The 19,754-nt window shown below is 38.6% G+C and overlaps 1 protein-coding gene and 1 long non-coding RNA gene across 3 annotated transcripts in view; one reads left to right on the plus strand and one right to left on the minus strand.

Moving 5' to 3' along the window:
- The window catches only part of zbtb16a (zinc finger and BTB domain containing 16a), a 211,258-nt gene that overhangs the window by 123,382 nt on the left and 68,122 nt on the right, over window positions 1-19,754 (minus strand). For both annotated transcript variants that reach the window (XM_038290362.1, XM_038290363.1), the window contains one exon: window positions 13,432-13,529. In XM_038290362.1, the coding sequence (XP_038146290.1) occupies window positions 13,432-13,529 (98 nt within the window). The remainder of the gene's footprint in view (window positions 1-13,431; window positions 13,530-19,754) is intronic.
- Window positions 3,101-7,392, plus strand: LOC119786808. Its single transcript, XR_005281235.1, has 3 exons — window positions 3,101-3,309; window positions 4,840-4,896; window positions 6,965-7,392. It is a non-coding gene; the product is annotated as an uncharacterized LOC119786808 (long non-coding RNA).

The raw sequence follows: 19,754 nt of genomic DNA on the forward strand, positions 1-19,754 counted from the left end.
GGCATACAAAACAGTAGTGAGAAATTTGACCCCCATTCTTTGCGTCAACTTTCATGGTTGCTATGTGACAGAGCTTACGATGACTCATGGGTGGTGACAGCTGTAAAGGCTCGACTTGTTCATAGCTGAATTCTTACTTTCTCCCCATTTTCATAGCCTTCGTCCAGGTAGGCCGGATCCTTCAGAGGACCCAGCCGCCTGATTCGAACACACTGATGGTGTGAGGGATCTTTCCAGACAATCAATTAAGGATGGGTTTCATAGTATTGTTGCTGATCCACATCCCTTTATGCTTCGCAATGTAACCCTGTGTAATTGGTCATTTCTAGTAGAATATGATCTTCCTAACTGGCTAGTGAATTCCCTGCTCTACAACCAGTTTTAGAAAACTTTGACCATAGGGGAGCAATAAATGAGCATCATAGACGTTCAGTTGAGAAATCAGCAGCATCTGTGATGCTATTATGTGAAAATGGACCAAAATCTCTCAGGAATCCTTCCAGCACCTTTTTGGAGCTACACTATAATGAAATAAGGCATTTCTGGGAGTAAAATAAGGTCAAATCTATTACTAAACTGCAAGTAGTTAATATCAATGATTCCAAACTACCTTTGAATGTAGGCAATGCAGTTTTTGGGAGTGTGAAATACAGTTAATGCCAACAGCATCACTTCCAAGAAACACTGCAGCAGATGTAAGGTGGGGACAATAGCAAAAGACGATATATACAGCATCAAGTCATCAGACCTGAAAGTGGATCGAGACATACAGCTGGCAGCCTGCTCATCCAGAGACTTTATCACAGGGAGGATAATCCCTCACATACTGTTCAGTCCAGCTATTTTTATGTTTTATTTCTTCAAAACCTCATTTTTTTTCCCAGAAGCCCAGAGCACAGGCACACAGAGTTCTAGCTTAAGGAGGGCACTCGCTCCAGTGTAACATATTTGCAATGAAGTCGCGTTTGCTCAGGACACGAGTCTAACAAGCAACCCCCCCCCGAACCCTCCCCACTCCAAAGTCTCTGAAGGCTACTAAAAATATTAGTTTGACAGCTACGCCTCATGCTGCTGTATTATGAGTGGACCCCTGTGCTGTGTCACGTCTCACTTGTGCCTTGCCGTGTAATACAAAACAGCTGGGAGTGCTTGAGTGGTCTGAGTCCCCCACTATTGGGAACCGTAAATCAACAGGGTCAGGGGAAGTACGGCAAGAGGTGCAATGCCAGTTTTAAGTTGCAGAGGAGTAATGTAAGGCCTCTAAATAATGAGCTACCACTATTGGTCTTCTCTGTCAAGCAAATTTATGCTTGGAACAGTAAGAAAAACAGCTGCGATATACAGTGGTTTCTAGAAGTATTTATATCTTTCAACTTTTAATGTATTTTATTTGGATTGTATGTGGTAAACCAACACAAACTGCTACATGAGTAATAAAAGGATGAAAGGAGATACTGATTTTAAATAATAATTTGCATGCAACCCAATTTATTTCTAATACCGGTTAATAAAATTCAACTAGCCCAATTATCTTATTAAAGGCCATTTGATTAATACATTCTGCCAGGATAGAATTTAATCTAAGTGTGACAGAAAATGGCATCATGGAGACCAAAGAACAAAGCGGGTCAGGAAAGAAGTTCTGGAAAAAGCCAAAATTGGATTGCATTTTAAAACAAAATCCCAAGCTTTAAACATCTCGCATTGCTCTTTTCAATCTATCATCTGAACATGGAAAGAGGATGGACCAACTGCAAACCCCTGAAGACATGGACATCCACTACACCAACAGGCTGGGCAAGGAGAGCTTTATTCATGGGAGCGGGGAAGAGGCTGATGGTAACGCTGGAGAAGTTAGAGAGTTTGATACCTCAGGTGGGAGAATTTGCCATGACATAAAGATAAGCAATGCCCTCCACAAAGCTAACATTTTTGTAACCATTGGAAGCAGAAAGTCATTTTTGACACAAAGTTATTAGAAGTCCTCGATACAATTTTCCTGATCCTATGCTGAAGACGCAGCAAGTCATGGGGAAGAAGGTGCTTTTCTTAGATCCTTAAAGATCTATTGGTAACTTTTTTGGCTAACATGCAGAATAATAAAATAGATAATAATTGAACTTTATTGATCTCACATTGGAGAAATTTACTGCTACCTTTAACCCATCCCCTCGCGCAGGAGTGGGCTGCCTTCGTGCGTCGTCTGGGGAGCAATCAGGAGTTAAGGGTCTTGCTCAGAGACCCAGAGTGGCAGTCTGTCGGAGTGGGGCTCGAACTCAGAACCTCAGGATTCAAAATTGTATGCCCTAACCACTAAGCCACCACTCCCAAATGAAAATGTGGGGGAAAAAAACATGTAGATTACTTTCGATACACACCGTCCTTCTGGTGAGACAGTGTTTTGCTGCGGGAAAAAAACTGTCAGTTGCTGCACTGCGACACTCTATGCCATTATAATTTGGATCCAAGCATATTTCTCTGTTAGGATGGCCTAGTCAAAGTTCAGACCTAAACCCAATCAAGAATTCTTCTCTAGAATTTAAAATAGTTTACTGATGTCTTACATCCAATCTGACTAACCTTGACCAATTTTGCAATAAAGAATAAGCAAATCTATGAGTTCCTTGATGAGCAAAGACAGTAAAAAAAAACAAAAAACTTCAATGATTTAATTGCCAAGTTTTGGTTTAGTGAAACTAAATTAATTACTTGTAACTAAAGACTTTTGACTAGTGGGATTATTGGAATTCAGTAGAGAATGTTGGCAGTTAAACAAAATAAAAATGTTTTTGCAAACCAATGAACAATTTTTTTTCTACTGATCTACTTCATTTCCTGCTACTTGCTTTTAATAGCACCCCCCCTCCCCTCCCTTGATTTCCCTGACTCTTGTCTCAGTCATGCATATGCACCACAGTCAGACCAGCGCACGCGCACATTTAGGAATTTGTGGCCTGGAAGTCAGACAAGTTTCATTAATTTCTGGGTTTGGGTACAGTACAGTGTGTTCCTGGACTCACATCTGCGAGCGATCATAAATGCTGGAATGCTGGCAGAACATCCAGACCTGCCGGCACAAATATGTCGTCATCACTGTGAGAGAAGAGCTGGCAAAGAGAGATGAATAGGCTAGGCAAAGCACCACGAAGAAGGAAACAGGCAAAACTCAATAGGAAGGCTGCTCTTTCACCATATTTTTAAATTCACAGCATTTTTTTTTACTGAAATATTCTCATTTATAGAGGCGTTTTGCTTCTAAACCCTGATTGGCATTGGATCTGAGCAGTGATTATGCATGAAGAAGCCAAGGTAAACAGCTGGCTAAGGGCAGAAGGAAGACTAAATTAGTTCTGGTAGAGTTCTTTAAACAAAAATGTGTTTTTAAGCTTTAACATCTACACAGATTATTGTTTCTTTTTAATTTTGCAGTATGCAGTTGTCTTCCAGAATTATACTACCTATTGAGAACCTCTGTTATCAGTTCAATGCCATTTCTTTAGACATTTATACAACAGTGATAAATCTTTTCCAATTGTTGTCATATAAAGTCACACCCTTGACAATAATAATATAGGTACAGTGCTGGGAAAAAGTATTTGTCTTGTTTTTCATTTTGTTTTTGATCATCAGAAGTACATAAATTACAAAAACAAAACAAAAAGAATGCAAGTTTTCAAAATACTATTGCACTACAGTAGTTTAGAAGAAAGGCCACAAAACAACTATATTTACTTTTTATCAATGCTGATACCAAAGCCATCACCAATTAAATCTGCAAATGGGTGACCAAAAAAAGGCACTGGCTGAGTTAGATTTGATTAAGATGCTGTTTCATTACTTTAAAAAGTTACATTCCTCGAATGTACCTCAATTAAAGTAATTCTACAGAGCAGAGCGGCTCATCATTCTCCCAAGTGTTGTGCAACAGATTAGGTTCAAAATTATATTCAAACATCATTCTACTTTAGAAACATTTATGCTTGAAAAAATACTTTCAATTATACCATTATACTTTTTAATGAACACCCAAAAGAGTGCATACATATTTGCCGGCAAGGGTGGAGTTAAAAGTACTCTTTGGAGATGTGCTTTTTGCATATTAAAGCTACAGTACAGTAGCATTGTAGAACCAAAGCAGGGGTGAGCAGGGGTTAAATTTAAAATGTAACATCTGATTCCTTGATGCAACATCATTGCATTTTGCATGCAGATTCTGCAGGGTGTAAAAATATCTTCAATATCTACAATGTTATTTTCTGACTACATTTTAGCCTAGATGATTACAGAACTAAAATGTAATGTAATTTTACCACAAAATAATATTTTTTGTTAAGCCAGTTTATTCATTTGTATCATATTTCCAAAAATTTGATTTTAAAAGTTGCGTAGCTGGAATAAAAAAAAAAAAATCTTTCCTTAAAGTCTTTGAAAATATAATTGGAAGTAGTACTGAAGGCAGATCCTCTGGTGGGAAATGCCCTAATTAGCAGATTTTCTGAAACTTATCCAGTCTTTTACTATACTCCCACTCTGCAATAAAGTTTAGCTAAATCTAATATTTCCCCGACAATTTTACTAAAAACAGAAGTAAGAAAACAGATCAAAATACATTCGGTGCCACCTTAAATATATTTCAGAGACGTAATATTGTAAATGGAAATATGAGGTGTTCATCTACAGAGATGCATAAGGAAAATAATATCTTTTTGTCTTTGTTGCCAGAATCTGATACCTGCTCACTCCGATATATGGTGATGACAGCATGATGTGTGCATGCTGCTCTTTAGCAGGGAAAAGGAGAGCAATTTTCACAATAATTGTCGTCTTTACACTTTACAGTTAATGACGACATCATGACGGCCTCATTTTGAGAAGCTGCAGAAGCGTACAGCTCAGGTGGGAGTGTAAAGAACTACTATTATTTCCGCACTAAACAAATCTGTCCTTATTTGATAAGCTATTAATGAGGACAGTCACAGTTCGCCACTTTGCTAGTTATGTAAGAGGCACAAATAATAAAAATGTTCTAGTCAGATAAGACTAAAAGAAAAGCTACATACATTAGTAGCCATTCAACATTTCGCCACTTTCCTTAAAGGTATACTATGCAACCGGTGTTGATTTTCTAGCGAGGCTCCCCCCAGAGGGCGAAAGTAAAAGTGCAACTGTCGTAAATAAGCTCAGCAGTTCTCCTGGTTTCTCCGTCAAGCCAGGCGCGGTTGTTTTGAGCTTAGCAGACAGGCGAACGCAACGAATCGCCATGTCTACTGCTGTAAGTGACAATTTTGTTCCAATTTTCGAGTTTGAAAATTTAGCATGTTTTCATACATTATTGGTTATGCATGTGTCTAAATAACAAAGATTGTAGTTAGCCAAGTTGGAGTTTCCCATACATTTATCCGACTGTCGTTGGGGAAAGGGGTTTTGATTTCTATGGTTTTGTACCTCGAGCACTCAATGGGCTTTCGCTGTTTTCTCGCTGGTTCCGCCATGATAACTGCACAAATATCGCCACTGCGCTAGCAACGAGCATGCCTTTCACTGGGGGTGTGTAGCAGTTCTCGCCGTAAAGCAAGACCGACTCTTGCGATGCACGAGACTTCTGAGCTTGTGGGTGCGGGCCGAGGGCTCCTGCAATTGCAAGTACGGCATTTCCCCTGCAGACCAGCAGGGCGGCCGAGAAAACCTTTGTTCGACCTGAAATGACTCATTTAATCATCCAAAACGTTATGGAACACATTAATTAACTGAAAAATGTTGCATAGTGTGCCTTTAATGGGCCCTTGGCTGGTCCCCTACAATTCCTTTTTTAAACATCAATCTTTCTACTAAAATGTTCTTTTTGTCATGTTTTGTTGACATTAGGATCTAAAGGGTAGAGTCAGAGTAAAAAAAAAAATGCATGCCCAGAAGAAGGCGAGTGGCTGGAAGTTGGAGGGGATTTTGCTGGGAGGTGGGCTGACATTCAGCTGGATTTTGACTGGGCCATTTTTAAGGGCTGCTACTGTACAAAGTTATATGTGTGGCAGAAAATCAAGACTACATTTTAGCCTGAACACATCAGCATCTCCATACGAAACAGGGTTGCACCAGGCTATGTGGTTTTACTTGGTAATGAAAGGGGAGTAAGTCAATATTGTGAGCTACATCGGGATAATCTTTGACATAAAATATTCATTTAAGAAAAAAAATGTTTGTGTCTAAATGGGGAAAAGTTCAACAGTTCTGAATACTCATGTAAGGCCCTGTCAAAAAATATAAAAGCAATGCTTGTGAGTCACAGTCCCCAACCCTGTTACATGCAGGCCTTGACTCAACAAAGCCTGTCAAACATTAAACAGCATGTGGAGATAAAAACAATACAAACAGCGGAAAAAAGAAAGCACGTGGCCCGAGACAAAACAAGGCCAGGCAAAAACAAAAATGAAATCGCTGGCAGAGGATAGACTGTACATACTGTACCTTCAGAGGTGGCACGCTGCCCAGACGGGCGAGCTGCCAAATCTTCTGTACAACAAACACAGAAGAGACCGACGGAAGGACAGTAAGACGGGGAGAGAGGGAGAGACAGACAGAGAAAGAGAGGGGCGTCTGAAATGCTGCACATCCACAACACGCCACGCATACCAAGAAGCCTCTCGCCTCATCACCCCAATATTCTGTCTTTAGTGAAGAGAGCTGACAGAGTATGGCGACAGCAGTGAAGGAAGCGTGGAGGGGGGGGTTTGGAGGCAGGCTCAAGCTGAAGGTTTGGGGACTTGGTGAAGTGTCATCATTACAAAGAGACAGGATAAAAATCGAGATGCGGTGTCAGACTGAGAATAAGCCCTGAAAGTCAAACGGTGGAGGCGGAGGAGCTTTAAAAAAAAAAAAAAAAATGAAGGAAAAAAAACAAACAACAAAAACTATCAAAGAAGCCCTGTCTCTGCGCTGTCTCTTTCCTAACTGTCGCTCCTCTCGACAGAAGCGCTCGGCTTGCCTTTAACTCCAGACCAAAGCGGCGATGAATCAACAGTGATGTGTGCAACAGTACAGGTTGATGTCGCGCGCATCGAGACATCCTTACGTGGAAAGAGGAAAGAAAGAAGAAAGAATCAAAAAGGAGAGAAAAAGTTTGTGCACTTGCTGCCACTGTTGCTAAAAATACACTGCCCACATCTTCCGCTCAGTTGCCTCTCTCATGGTGGAGTATGTGGTTCTTCCTAGAGTTTTCACCCTTCCTTTTTCCATTTGATCATCTAACAGCAGAGGTTCTATCAGTGACAGCAGCTTAAATTCTGAACATTTTAAAAGTCCTTTTAAAAGACCTCAATACATGTTGATCTAATTATTAATGTGGAGTCAAATGTAAATGTATTGATCATTAATTAGTAAATGCTGAGAGTAAATTAGACCCACGATAAACGCTGAAGTTTAAAAAACAGGATTAAACCAAAGTATTTCTTATAGGATGTATTTTCTAATGCAGAACAGATGAGATTATACTTCATTTGTCTTTGACCTTTAAGATGCTACACGGGTTAGAGAGGTCACTTCTGTAATCTGCTTTTTATTCATTTACAAAACAAGAACACTGGAAAATATTACTTTAATCCTGTTAATTATGATCTAATTCATAGAAAACAGATGTCAAGTACCTTGTTCAGCGACACAAAGCTGGCCACTACAGTTTCTTCCAATTTAAAATTGTTTTAAAAAGTAAAACTCATATATTGGTTTATTGTTCTGCTTATTTTGATGATTGTGGTTTAATCCACAATCATTTCCTTAGGAAAAAAAAATTGCATTACATAAAAATAATCATAAAGTTGTATTAAAGCAGAGATTGCTAGCTTGACAAAAGTCTATCATGCTGAACTCAAGAAGGCTATAAAACTAAAGGGCATTGCTAAGGAAGCTAGTGATTCAAGAATATTAATGGAAAGTTTAGTGGAAGAAAAGAAATTACTGGAAAGGGTGAATAAGCTGTACTGATGCGTTTATTGATGTGAAAGAAGTAGGGCTGAAACAATTAATCGGATTAATCAATAACTGAAATAATAGTCAACTAATTAACATAATCAATTAATCATTAACTGGACTATAGAGACTGTAAAATATGGCTTTATCTGACAGAGTGATCAACTTACAGCAGGAATTTTATCAAAATTATATATAAACATTTTGCATTTTAGATTAAAAAATATTTTTTTCTGTTAATATGCTCTATCCAGAAGTTTTAGTTTCATCTATCTTAATTTTCATAAAAATCTTCATTAACCTGTTGCTGTCCGATTATTAATCGATTAATCAAAAGAATAACTGACAGATCAATCGAATTGCAAAATAATTGTTAGTTGCAGCACTAAGAAGTAGTTCTGATCAAGAACTGGGCACCAATACTGTAAGGTACCAGGACATATTTTTCATTGGGATATAATTGTTACCTTAATAAAATTATTTCAATAAAGGTTGTATTGTATTATACATCTTTACCTTACACAATAATATAACTAGTTTCCTTATTTTTCTCAGGCAGGAGGATAACAATGAATTGCACATGAACTTGTACTAATATCCCTGCTAGGCGATAAATATGTACGATATACATCTCACAACATATAGAAGGGCTATTTCTAAAATTGCTGATCAATATTTATAAAATGAATTAAAAATACTGTTTAAGTATAAAGCTGCATAATACTTGACTTTTTTTCTCAGAATTCTGACTTTAATCTCAGAATTCTGACTTTATTCTCAGAATTCTGACTTTAATCTCAGAATTCTGACTTTTTTCTCACAATTCTGACTTTTTTCTCAGAATTCTGACTTTAATCTCAGAATTCAGACTTTTTTCTCAGAATTCTGACATTAATCTCAGAATTCTGACTTTTTTCTCAATTTTCTAACTTTAATCTCAGAATTTTGGATCTTAATGTAGATGGGCACCATGAAGGAAGAGATGTGGGAGCACTCAGCTTCACTGACAAAGATGTGAGTTGTTTGAGGTGGCCAGTGACACATTGGTGGAAAACGACGGAATTAGGCAACTTTTTACGTACCCGAGGGGTCGCCTCATTAATGGAGGAGCAGAAGGTCATTAAAACAAGAGAGCTAGTCTCTAAAATAGACATGGCTATGGCTTGATGCTAACATGTTTCTTAGCTGTCAGAATTCTGAGAATAAAGTCAGAATTCTGAGATTAAAGTCAGAATTCTGAGAAAAAAGTCAGAATTCTGAGATTAAAGTCAGAAATCTGAGATTAAAGTCAGAATTCTGAGATTAAAGTCAGAATTTTGAGATTAAAGTCAGAATTCTGAGAAAAAAGTCAGAATTCTGAGATTAAAGTCAGAAATCTGAGATTAAAGTCAGAATTCTGAGATTAAAGTCAGAATTCTGAGATTAAAGTCAGAATTCTGAGAAAAAAGTCAGAATTCTGAGATTAAAGTCAGAAATCTGAGATTAAAGTCAGAATTCTGAGAAAAAAAGTCAGAATTCTGAGATTAAAGTCAGAATTCTGAGATTAAATTCAGAATTTTGAGATTAAAGTCAGAATTCTGAGAAAAAAGTCAGAATTCTGAGATTAAAGTCAGAAATCTGAGATTAAAGTCAGAATTCTGAGATTAAAGTCAGAATTCTGACTTTTTTCCCACACTAAACTGAAATAAATTTTAAAAATCAGTTAACTTTTTTTTTCCAGTGGCCCTAATCCTCTTCCGTAGCATAACACCCAATCTCTGCTACACACATAGTGTGACATTGCTCTGGTCCAGATATAAATAACAAATTAATTGGCAGATCAGAGCTTTAAGAAATTATATGTATTACCTGGAAGTAGATTGGTAATGTTTTGAGTTTTTAAAGAGTTTTGTGCAAATTCAAAAAAAAAAAAAAAAATCTAAATATACAGTTTAAAGAAAAGGCGTAAGTTAATACCAGCTTTAGAACAGATGCCTCCAAGTTAAACACATTAAAGGTAACATATACAGTATCTGGAGACACGCAGTAATTTGTAAACCATTTGCTTTTTGTTGCAGATCTTCATCGTTTGTAATCTGACAAGTGATTGAGACGAAGGGAGGTTGGGGGTTTGGTGAGTGGGTGGGTGAGAGGGATTGTCACATGTTTGTGCAGTGAGGATTGTGAAAACGGGGTGTAATTTAAAAATAAACAGTGAATATTTGCTCGAAGCAACTTCTGCTTGTGACACACTGAGCTGTGTGCTGAGCCAATTCACTGGCACAGCATGAGTTTGTCATTCATCTTTGTCAAAAACATAGCAAGGCTGTCAGCATCAGTGTCAGCAACAGTTAAACTGCTGGTGATACATGAACAAACTAATTATTCCTGTAATTATTCTCCCCATAATTCTGGATTGTGAATCAGGTGGTTTTTGGGATGTTGTATCCAAAACAGTGACAGTTAAACCGTCTTAATCTTTGGGATGGCAGGGAAAGCCAAATACAGAAGCAGCCATTGAAAATGGCCCTTCCCAGTCAGACGGGAGCCCACTTCCCTGCAACTCCCATCAAAATCCCCTCCAACTTACAGCCACTGGAGTGACCCCCTCCTTCTCCTGGGTGTGCATATTATTTTACTCCATCACCCTTTCTCTACACAAATTATCACAAAAATAATATTTTAGTACAAACATTGTAACCTGACTCTGCCAGATGGATTTGCTCCGCATATCCATCTGGAAACCTTCTGTTGAAGTAATTTTGGGAAGGGACGAAAATACTGGTTAGCTGATTGGCCTATGTTGGTGATAGACGGGCCAAATAAACCAATCAGATCAACGAAGCATATGACGTACTAATAGAGTGACGGTGAAGAGGAGCCAATTGATAGATCAAACTCTTGCCGAAACCAGTCGGGAGAAGAGCAAAAACATCTTTTCCTCTGAGAAAAGCCTCCAGAGCAGTGTTTTGCTCTTCTTTCAGTGAAGAAATACTCTGTAATTCCGATAAAACTTGCTCAATAGCCACGCTTACGCTAGTTTCATCGGCTGAAGTCGCCATGTTCTTTAGACTGAATTGTCGCGCTTCTCGTTGCGTCACACCTCAACCCACCTCAAAGCCAACGCTGATTGGACGTTTGTTTGGTGAACTGCTCCAAATTTTCTTTAACGGAAAGTAGCCAGACTGATCTGCGAGTGAAACCTTGAAAGCTCATGAGATCAGGATGGTCTCACGAGGCTAACTGTATGGAGCTTGCAAGAGAAAATAGGGTGTTAAAAGAGCGGTTTGGATGGAGCATATACAAGATAAATAGGGAACTTTAAAAGAATCATCCAAACTGATCAACATAACACACTTATTTCCAATGTAAATGTAGTAACCGATCTGCTGCAGAAGACTTTTAAATTGTTCAGAATGTGGGAATTTTTCATTTTAAAGGAGGAGATCAGAATTAGATGTGTTTGGTTTGAGTTTATTTGTGTCAGACTAGACCCCTTCATGGGTTCACTGTTGTAAGTTGGCACTAACTGTTTAACATTTAAAGCCTCGGGGAGACTGAATAAAACTATGCAAGCCTCTCTTGAGTTAAGGTACCTCAGAGCTGCTTAACAAGGAGATAATTAGTCAGCGCTTCTCGTTCAACTGTTCAGCTCCCAGTATGTTTTCAGTATCTGTTTGGGGAATGTCCCTACTGCACCTATGAGCTGGAAAGTGTAAGGGCAAGAAATTTCAACAAATATGTGTGTCTCTATAGAAGAGAAATCAGCTCAACACTGGGAGTGGGATACTTTTCCATACATCTGTTTTATGTCACGTTGCCCCTGTTTGCAGTAATCTAACTGTTTTAATTGTTTAATATCTAGTGCTACCAACAGCATTTATTCAGAGTCCTAAAGACGGAAAATGGGCAAATGTAGAAAGACATGAAGAAATGGATCAAACCTTCTAAGGTCTTTGGTAAAATATCTCTATTTTTAAAAAAAAATCCACATATTTATGTTTGGGACGGTAGGACAACAATACACTGATACCCATTAATGGTTGTTATGGAAACATAATGACTAAGATTCCTTTCAGCAATATTTCAAATTTTGTTGAGCTCCGTATCCACCAGAAGATTAAAAAGAAATGGAACGGAGCTTCCGTCTGCTAAAGAGTTTGTGTGATTGCCCTTGGTTCACTATAAGCGAATGTACAGCTGAATGCCAGATATTTATTTATTGTTTTATAGTTTTAAAGTTATTTTATTCCATTGTAGTTTTTCCACAATGATGATGATGCTTTCATCATCATCTGCCTTCACTATGTGTGGGATGATGAACACAGGCTCTCGTCCAGCATAGTTTCATACACCTTCAGGTGTTTTCAACTTTATAAATATTTCTCTAATAAGAGTTCTGCAAAAAAACTTTTGCGATTTACCCATATCATAGACTAGGTTGATCGAATGCCTCAACAGGATATATTTTGCTTCTAATTATCTAATTTTGAAAAGAAACATAAGGAAATAGACTTCTATATCACACTGTTTCTATACACAGCGATACAGGAATGTATGGATTAGGTATTAGACTTAAAGCATAAATATAAAATATTGTTACATTTATCCTTTTATCCACTTTTCTCTTCGAAAGGGTTGGTGGGGGGGCTATTTTAGAACCAGCAATCTAAAAGAACATGCTTATTTCTAAGGGTAGGACTTTACTATAATATTCACTTTGATATATTATACAGCACTACTGCGATAAAATACACACTTATTTCTGTATTTTTTCATACCCAGAGGCGCTGAAAAAAATGGAGGTTCTGATGATTTCTGTGAAACATGAAAGGCTGCTGTGATGTTATACTTAGGTTTTTATTCTTGGTCATCTAAATCTAAAATGTCAGACACCAAGCACACAAATGCAGCATTTCTGAGGTTAACAGAATCTACTATCTAGAAATTATGTATTTATTGATTCAATTCAATTTTATCCATTATTTTTCTTTGCCACATTGGAACATGAGTTTAACACTTTAGCAATTTTCATCAAAACATCCCCTAATGTTTTAGCCCTCAGATCTCTTAGAGTAAGTCGTATAAACTTGCGTTGTGGTTCTTAAATCAACTTTGATCAGAAAAGGTTCAGATGCCAAATTAAGTCCTGCTGCATCTGGATGAGTTCTTTGATTTATTAAATTCTTACATTTAATTTATGTTAAACATCACCTGTAACTCTTAACTCCAAATACCCAGTGTGTGTAAAGTCATTTCTGGCTAGAATTCTGAAACCAGATTCTTATAAAAGCTCAGGAGGTGTCTTATTCAAAGAATGACCCATATTCGATTCCTGTTCCCATACAGGGACACAAACCATTTTATTTATATTTTCATGAAAAAAAAAAGAAGCTATCTATCTCCACAAAAGTTGAAATTTTATTTCTCCTAATTAGGCTAAAGGTGTTGGTTACAATGCAAGATTGACAAAAGTACTTATGTTATTGTTACCTGAATGAGAGAGCAAATGCATCCGTAGACGAAGGCTGTCCAGAAAGCTCTTCCCACAAAGCTCACAGCTGTAGGTCTTCATTCCACTGTGCATCTTTCTGTGGATGAGAAAAAAGAAATCAGAGTAGGTTACCGTTTTTATGAAAACCAATCAATTTAATCCTTGTTTGTGTCTCCCTTATATTCAAATCTTCTGTTTAGTCCCCCCAAACCCAGGGTCCTTTGTTACATTTTCATTTGCCAAAAATACATATTTCTTCTTTATTAGATTTTTTTTTAGATGAACTTAAGGTTTAACACCAAAGTAGCATGATGAAACTTAGACAGATGTTTTCAAATGATTTAATGAATTCAATGAAAGTGTTTAATCAAATTAGCAAACTCCAACGGAGTCTGCCTGCAATAGGAAGCAACGCTTCATGCTCAGATCTCAAGAAATTAAAATCTAGCAAATAATAAAGTAATTGACAGCAGTTAGAGGAGCTTCTGAAAAGCTAACAGACTCAATATAGAAAAAAAATGCATATTAGTTTCTTTGTCTTGGTGGTTTGATTGATAATTAATAAAACAAAATCTGTAAAATCGAAAATCTTAAATTTTTTAATTACATATTATAGGAATAATAAAAATTTTCATTAGTTGTGATGATAACCCAAATCAGGTCCTATAAAATATGACAGATTACACCTCTTATCAAACCAAAATGATTTTAAGGAACCTCTTGCTGGTATCACATGACCTCCTTTTGCAGCTATAGACCTGGGGAGGGCAATTCTAGTTCCTGAGGGCCGGTATCCTGCAACTTTTATAAGTGCCTTTGGTTCAACACACCTGAATCAAGTAATTAGATGATTGAGAGAAATCTAGAGGAACTGACTGCATACTGAGGAGGTAATTCAGCCATTTGAATCAGGTGTGTTAGACTAAGGGTGGATCTTAAAATTGCAAACTGGAATTGCCCACCCTTGCTATAGACTATGAACTCATGATGAAAAGCACACAAGGTGGATCTGAAATGCAAATGCAAATTGCTCAGTTTATTACACAAAATGTCATATGCAAAGATCAAAACAGCAAAACCTTTTAGCATCAAATTGGATCGAAAAGAGCAGCGCCTTATGTATAAGACTATACTTACCCTAGATATTGAATATAATTTAGTTTTTGTCTAAGATTTTGCTGGACAAAACCAACATTTTCAGCTTTAATTTCTTTTTAGGACAACTTAATCAGCGGATAAATTGACAACTACAGGTCAGTGCAGGTTGACTGGGAGCTGTCAAAGTAAAAATCAAGCAAAGTTGCAGCATATCAAATAATGCATTTCTCACATGCAAAGTTGTGGGACAGCTAACGGTTTTATAAGAGGGTTCAAGCCTTGATTGCCAATAAATCTGTCTGTTTCCAAACGGACAGTCATTAGGCCGACAGGGTTTAGGTTCACGGGGTCACACAAGACGAAGGGTCAATATTTGATTATGTGGTAAAGGCCTTAGAGGCCAGGTAACTAAATAACCAACCAGAGAGACTATTACTTCAACCGCCTGGTTACGAAACCTTCAAGGACCCCGTCGCCCAGTAAAACGCGTATCATTCTTAAGAGATATTTGAAACAGCGCTCTAAAGCAATTAAGGTGACGAGAATTTGCAAACAACTGCAACAGAGTTTAAGCCTCCTAAATACTTCAAATAATTCATCTTGAGAGCGACAGCATTCACACACCCACCAGCGGGAGGATTGTTCTTCAGGTCGGGGCTGTTTTAGTTTAATATTCCACCCAGGTCACAGTTTCACACAGCCTGACTCAAAACCTAGACGGGTGGTGAGACTGCAATTGTAGCTCAGAAAGAAAAGCATATGATTCAACATTCATGTGAAAGAAAAGACAAAGATTTCAGCAATCACACTGTTTAATCAGTTGGCACAGAGCGATTAGCCAAGCAAGTTCTTGGAGAAACAATGCCCTTGATAAGAGATCCGCTCAACTTGGGGGAGATGACAACCATCCATCACCGCAGCTCTCGTAATCTCCAAGGCGAAGGGAGTGCTGCTCTCCCAAAACATGACTGATTGATGTCAGGTGTCAAATCCAAATTGATTTACAGCTTTCTTGCGCACCTCAAATCTGACGGGCAATGATGAGACAAAGACAGAGGTTATAGAACTTTCCGCTGCAATGGTTGCAAAGGTTTGAGCTGCCAAGCAGAAGAATCATAACTAATTGCTGCATAAAGCCTTAAAAGAAATCTGAATGTTAAATGTACGAACAAGTTATTAAAACTAATTTGTAACAAATTAAATAGGGAAACTGGAAATCAAATGAAGAGGGACTGCTATCCAAGCAAGTAGACAGGAGAGAAAACGGCCAGAGAAATAATTTCACAGAAAGGTATTATAGACGCACCTGGCAAAGAAAGTCCCATTAGTTCACTACCAGCTATATGTGAAATCTTGCCATGCCACCCAGCTCACGTGGCACACAAGCCCAACCTATTTTGAGATTGGGTTCCTCCGGTGGAGGGAGCATCCGGCCATTTTGGGAAGTTGCCCGGAGTCAAATCCCCAGGCTTAGCTCCAGGTGGACACAGAGTTTTCACAGAGGATTGTAGGAATCCTCAAAAAACTGGTCTGATGGTCATGAACATCCACTGGAGTGAGACCCTGGGGTATTACAAGAACTTTTTGGATAGATTATAATTTCCTTCTGGCCAAAGATTGTCATTGTATATCTCTATAGAAGAGGAATATAGAGTTGAACATACTGACTAGTTTTCCCTCTTGTACCTGTTGCATGACCTTGGATAATATCTGGCTGATACTTTGTAGCTGGCAAGAAATATCCCAATGTCCCGTTCATTCTGGGATGTTTCAATGCGTTTCCAAACAAAGACCTTCTTACATCAAGTCACAGCAATTATTCTTGAGGAAGCATTTGGTGACAGTAGAGAGAAACCACTCCCTTTGTAATGGAGAAAATCCTTTCTGCACAACCAGGCACAGTATAAGCAGTTACTGTAGCTGCCAACACTAATTGGGAGGTAGGTCTGCTGTGGGTCACCTTCCAAAAAATGGGGTCCAAAAGGAAGTCAAAAGGGCGTTCAAGTGACTTCCTGGGTATCTAATCAAGTTACTTCCTGGGTCACTTGATAAATAAACCACCTTCAGTTCATTCTTTAGCTGAGGGGGGAGTAGTGGCTCTACTTTGAACTGCTGTTCTGAAGATGGAGCTCCTTACTTCATCTCTGAGGTTGAGTCCATACACCATGCACAATATTTACCTTTCAGCTGCCTGGATCCAGGATCTGGCTCTTCTGAAAATTATATGTATCCCATGACCAAAGCAGCTGATCTGAATGCTGATGAAGAGGTAAATCAAGAGCTTTACTTTATGGCCCAGCTCTTTAACCTCAACCCACTGGAGTAAAGCTTGCATTGATCTCTAACGTTCTGCTCTCTCTGCTTTTCTCATGGTAGCTTTGACTCGTCTGTTCCTGTTTGGCTGTGACTCCATCCTGGAGAGAAACATCAGCTGTGCTGCTTCCATCAACAACAATTTATAGATGCTGGAGATCGGCCTGTTTTCCAGTGTGGTCCTGTTTCTCTGACCGTGACTGGGTGGATGTGCTCTCTTCATCCTCTGGCATGGGAGCTGGCTCAGAGCTCGTCTGCCTGGCTGTGTGTTTCCTGGACGGGGACGCCTTTTGCAGCTGCTTTTTCTATCTCTGCTTCTGTCTCCTTGAACCCCAGTCGGCCTCAGAAGATGGCCGCTCACACTGAGCCTGGTTCTGCTGGAGGTTTCTTCCTGTTAAAAGGGAGTTTTTCCTCTCCACTGTCGCTACAAGCATGCTCAGTGTAAGGGATTGTATTTGAGTCAATGAGTCAATGCAATCAACTGGTTTTCCTTAGATTACAAAAACTTTATATCAATTTGACTGTATGATCTGGTTGAACTGTAAAGTGTCCTGAGATGACATGTGTTGTGAATTTGTGGCTATATAAATAAACTGAATTGAAAAATGAATTGATACAACTCAGACACCAATCCTTTGATTTCTCTCCTGCTCCATCCTACCATCTCCTGTTAACAGGAAACTAGATACCTAAACAAGTTATAGTGAATTTGAAATTCAATTTAATAGCTAAATTGCAGCCCTCCAAACCTTTTGATTTAGTTTATCCCATCATACAAGCAGCAGAGGAATTGGACACCAAGAAAGTGAGCAAACAGAAAGGCCAATATCAAGACAAACAGCTGCAGTTACAAACATAGAGCTAAGACTCAACAACAACTGCCTAACAGCTACGCTGCATTCCACTTAAGACGGCAAATGCGACTCATACTCAGGAATGCTTACCTCACCATGTTCAAATAAACAGCTGCACTAAAACTTATGCATATTTCTCGGGTTTACCAACCTGTGGCTTTTTATCTTCTATGCAGGTACAGCAGTTTAAAATAATCAGAAATTGGGGGTTTTAAATGATAGGTCATCTCCTCAGTTGATAAAGCAAAACTTAGCAAAGCTACAGGATTGGTTATACGTGAGATACTTACTTTTACACCGATAAGAGGCGAAACACACGTAAGCGGCAAGCCGCAACACACAGAGAGCACCAAGACTTTCAAAAGCCTTTTGTGTTGTGCCTCAATCTGACCATTGTGCCCCCCAGACAGAGCACAGATAAGGCATGGACAGACTTATTAAGGCCACTCAAAGTGGAACCAGCATTTCGCTTTGCTTTTTTTTTTAACACTCTAAATGTAGTGCTGATGAGAAAAACGTTGTGTCTTTAGCTGAGAGTGTTTAATCTAACTGCAACAACTAGCACTGGTCAGAGAAACAGCACTTTAAATGATGTTAAATGTTTGAAATCAACGCCTGTTAAAATAACTTGGAAACTAGAGTTTGGGACCCCTACATGGAAAAACATTTCTCTAAATATGTAAAGCATAGGGTTCCCTTAAATGGACGGATGGATGGATGGACGGATGGATGGACGGACGGATGGAAACTGTGTGATATATATATTATATCATCACTACAACATCAGTGTTCCAAGGACTGTTTCAAGTAAGGGTGTGCAAAATAATCGTCATGACGATGCATCGCGATTCTAATTTTTGTGATCTACTGCATCGATTCTTGAAGGCAAGAATCGATTCTAAAAAAACAAATTAACAAATAAAATACATTAATGGTTGGCGCACATCAGCCAAACCAAGTGGAATACAACTTCCAGTCCAGCAGATGTCGCTGCGGATGTGTTGACGCCCGCTGCTTTGTGTCACGAGCATGTCCGGCGGCGGGATACTGCGACGAGTCATTCGTTAACAAAATATGGAGGAGACTGAGAAAATTCGTCCCGCTTGGATGCATTCTGGCTTTAAAAACAAAGAAGGTAAAAATGAAATTGATATGATGCACATAATTTGCAAAAGGACCACTGAGGCCATGTAAACATACTGATTATCCTTATTTTGTTATTTTAAGTTTGATGAATTCTAAGATCTTTTTGTCAGTGTGTCCACACCAGTAATAGCAATATTTGTGTCCAGTAATTGTTTTCATGGCAACACTTACAAAAGTAGTTTCAATAAATACAGCTATGTATGAATTCAGTTGCTTTCAGTTATGTATCAATTGATCCAGATCATACTCAGCCAGTCAATGGGTGCATCTTTTTCTTACGGTGTTCAGTGAAAATATCACAATGCATCGTGATGCATCGCAATATTTCAAGTATCATGATGCATCGTGATAGAATCGCATCGTGGCATGCGAATCGTGATTCGAATCGAATCATGACTTCTTTGCCAATGCCCACCCCTAGTTTCAAGTGCAATAATTTTTGGCTAATCTCATTTTTAGTATCTTGTAAAACTGAGCTAGTTTGCAAAGTCTTATGGCAGCAAACGCTCACAACACAGATTAATGTCATTGCCAAAATTGGTCACAGGATGGTGGAATCATAGATGCGAGAGAGAAAAGCATGAAATATATTCAGACGTTAATTATATATCACAACTTAAAGCTACAGTGTGTAATTTTTAGCGGCATCTAGCGTTCAGACTGCAGACTGCAGCAACATGAACAGCCCCCCCCCCCCCACCGCTTCTCCCCCCCAACAGTACGGCGAGCGTTACGGGACAAAATGTCTTCCACGACGTCCGCATCACCTACCTTCTCAAGTGATGAGGTTTGTTTACATAGATAATTTTACAGATAGTATTTCATTAGTCTGTGTAGGGTATAGATTTCAGTTCATCTCTCTCAACTTGCCGTAGTTACTTTCGAGCGTAATGGGCGATCTCGCAATCGCT

Source organism: Cyprinodon tularosa, unplaced genomic scaffold, assembly GCF_016077235.1.
Source record: "Cyprinodon tularosa strain WSP-4 unplaced genomic scaffold, ASM1607723v1 ctg28, whole genome shotgun sequence".
Classification (NCBI taxonomy): Eukaryota; Metazoa; Chordata; class Actinopteri; order Cyprinodontiformes; family Cyprinodontidae; genus Cyprinodon; species Cyprinodon tularosa.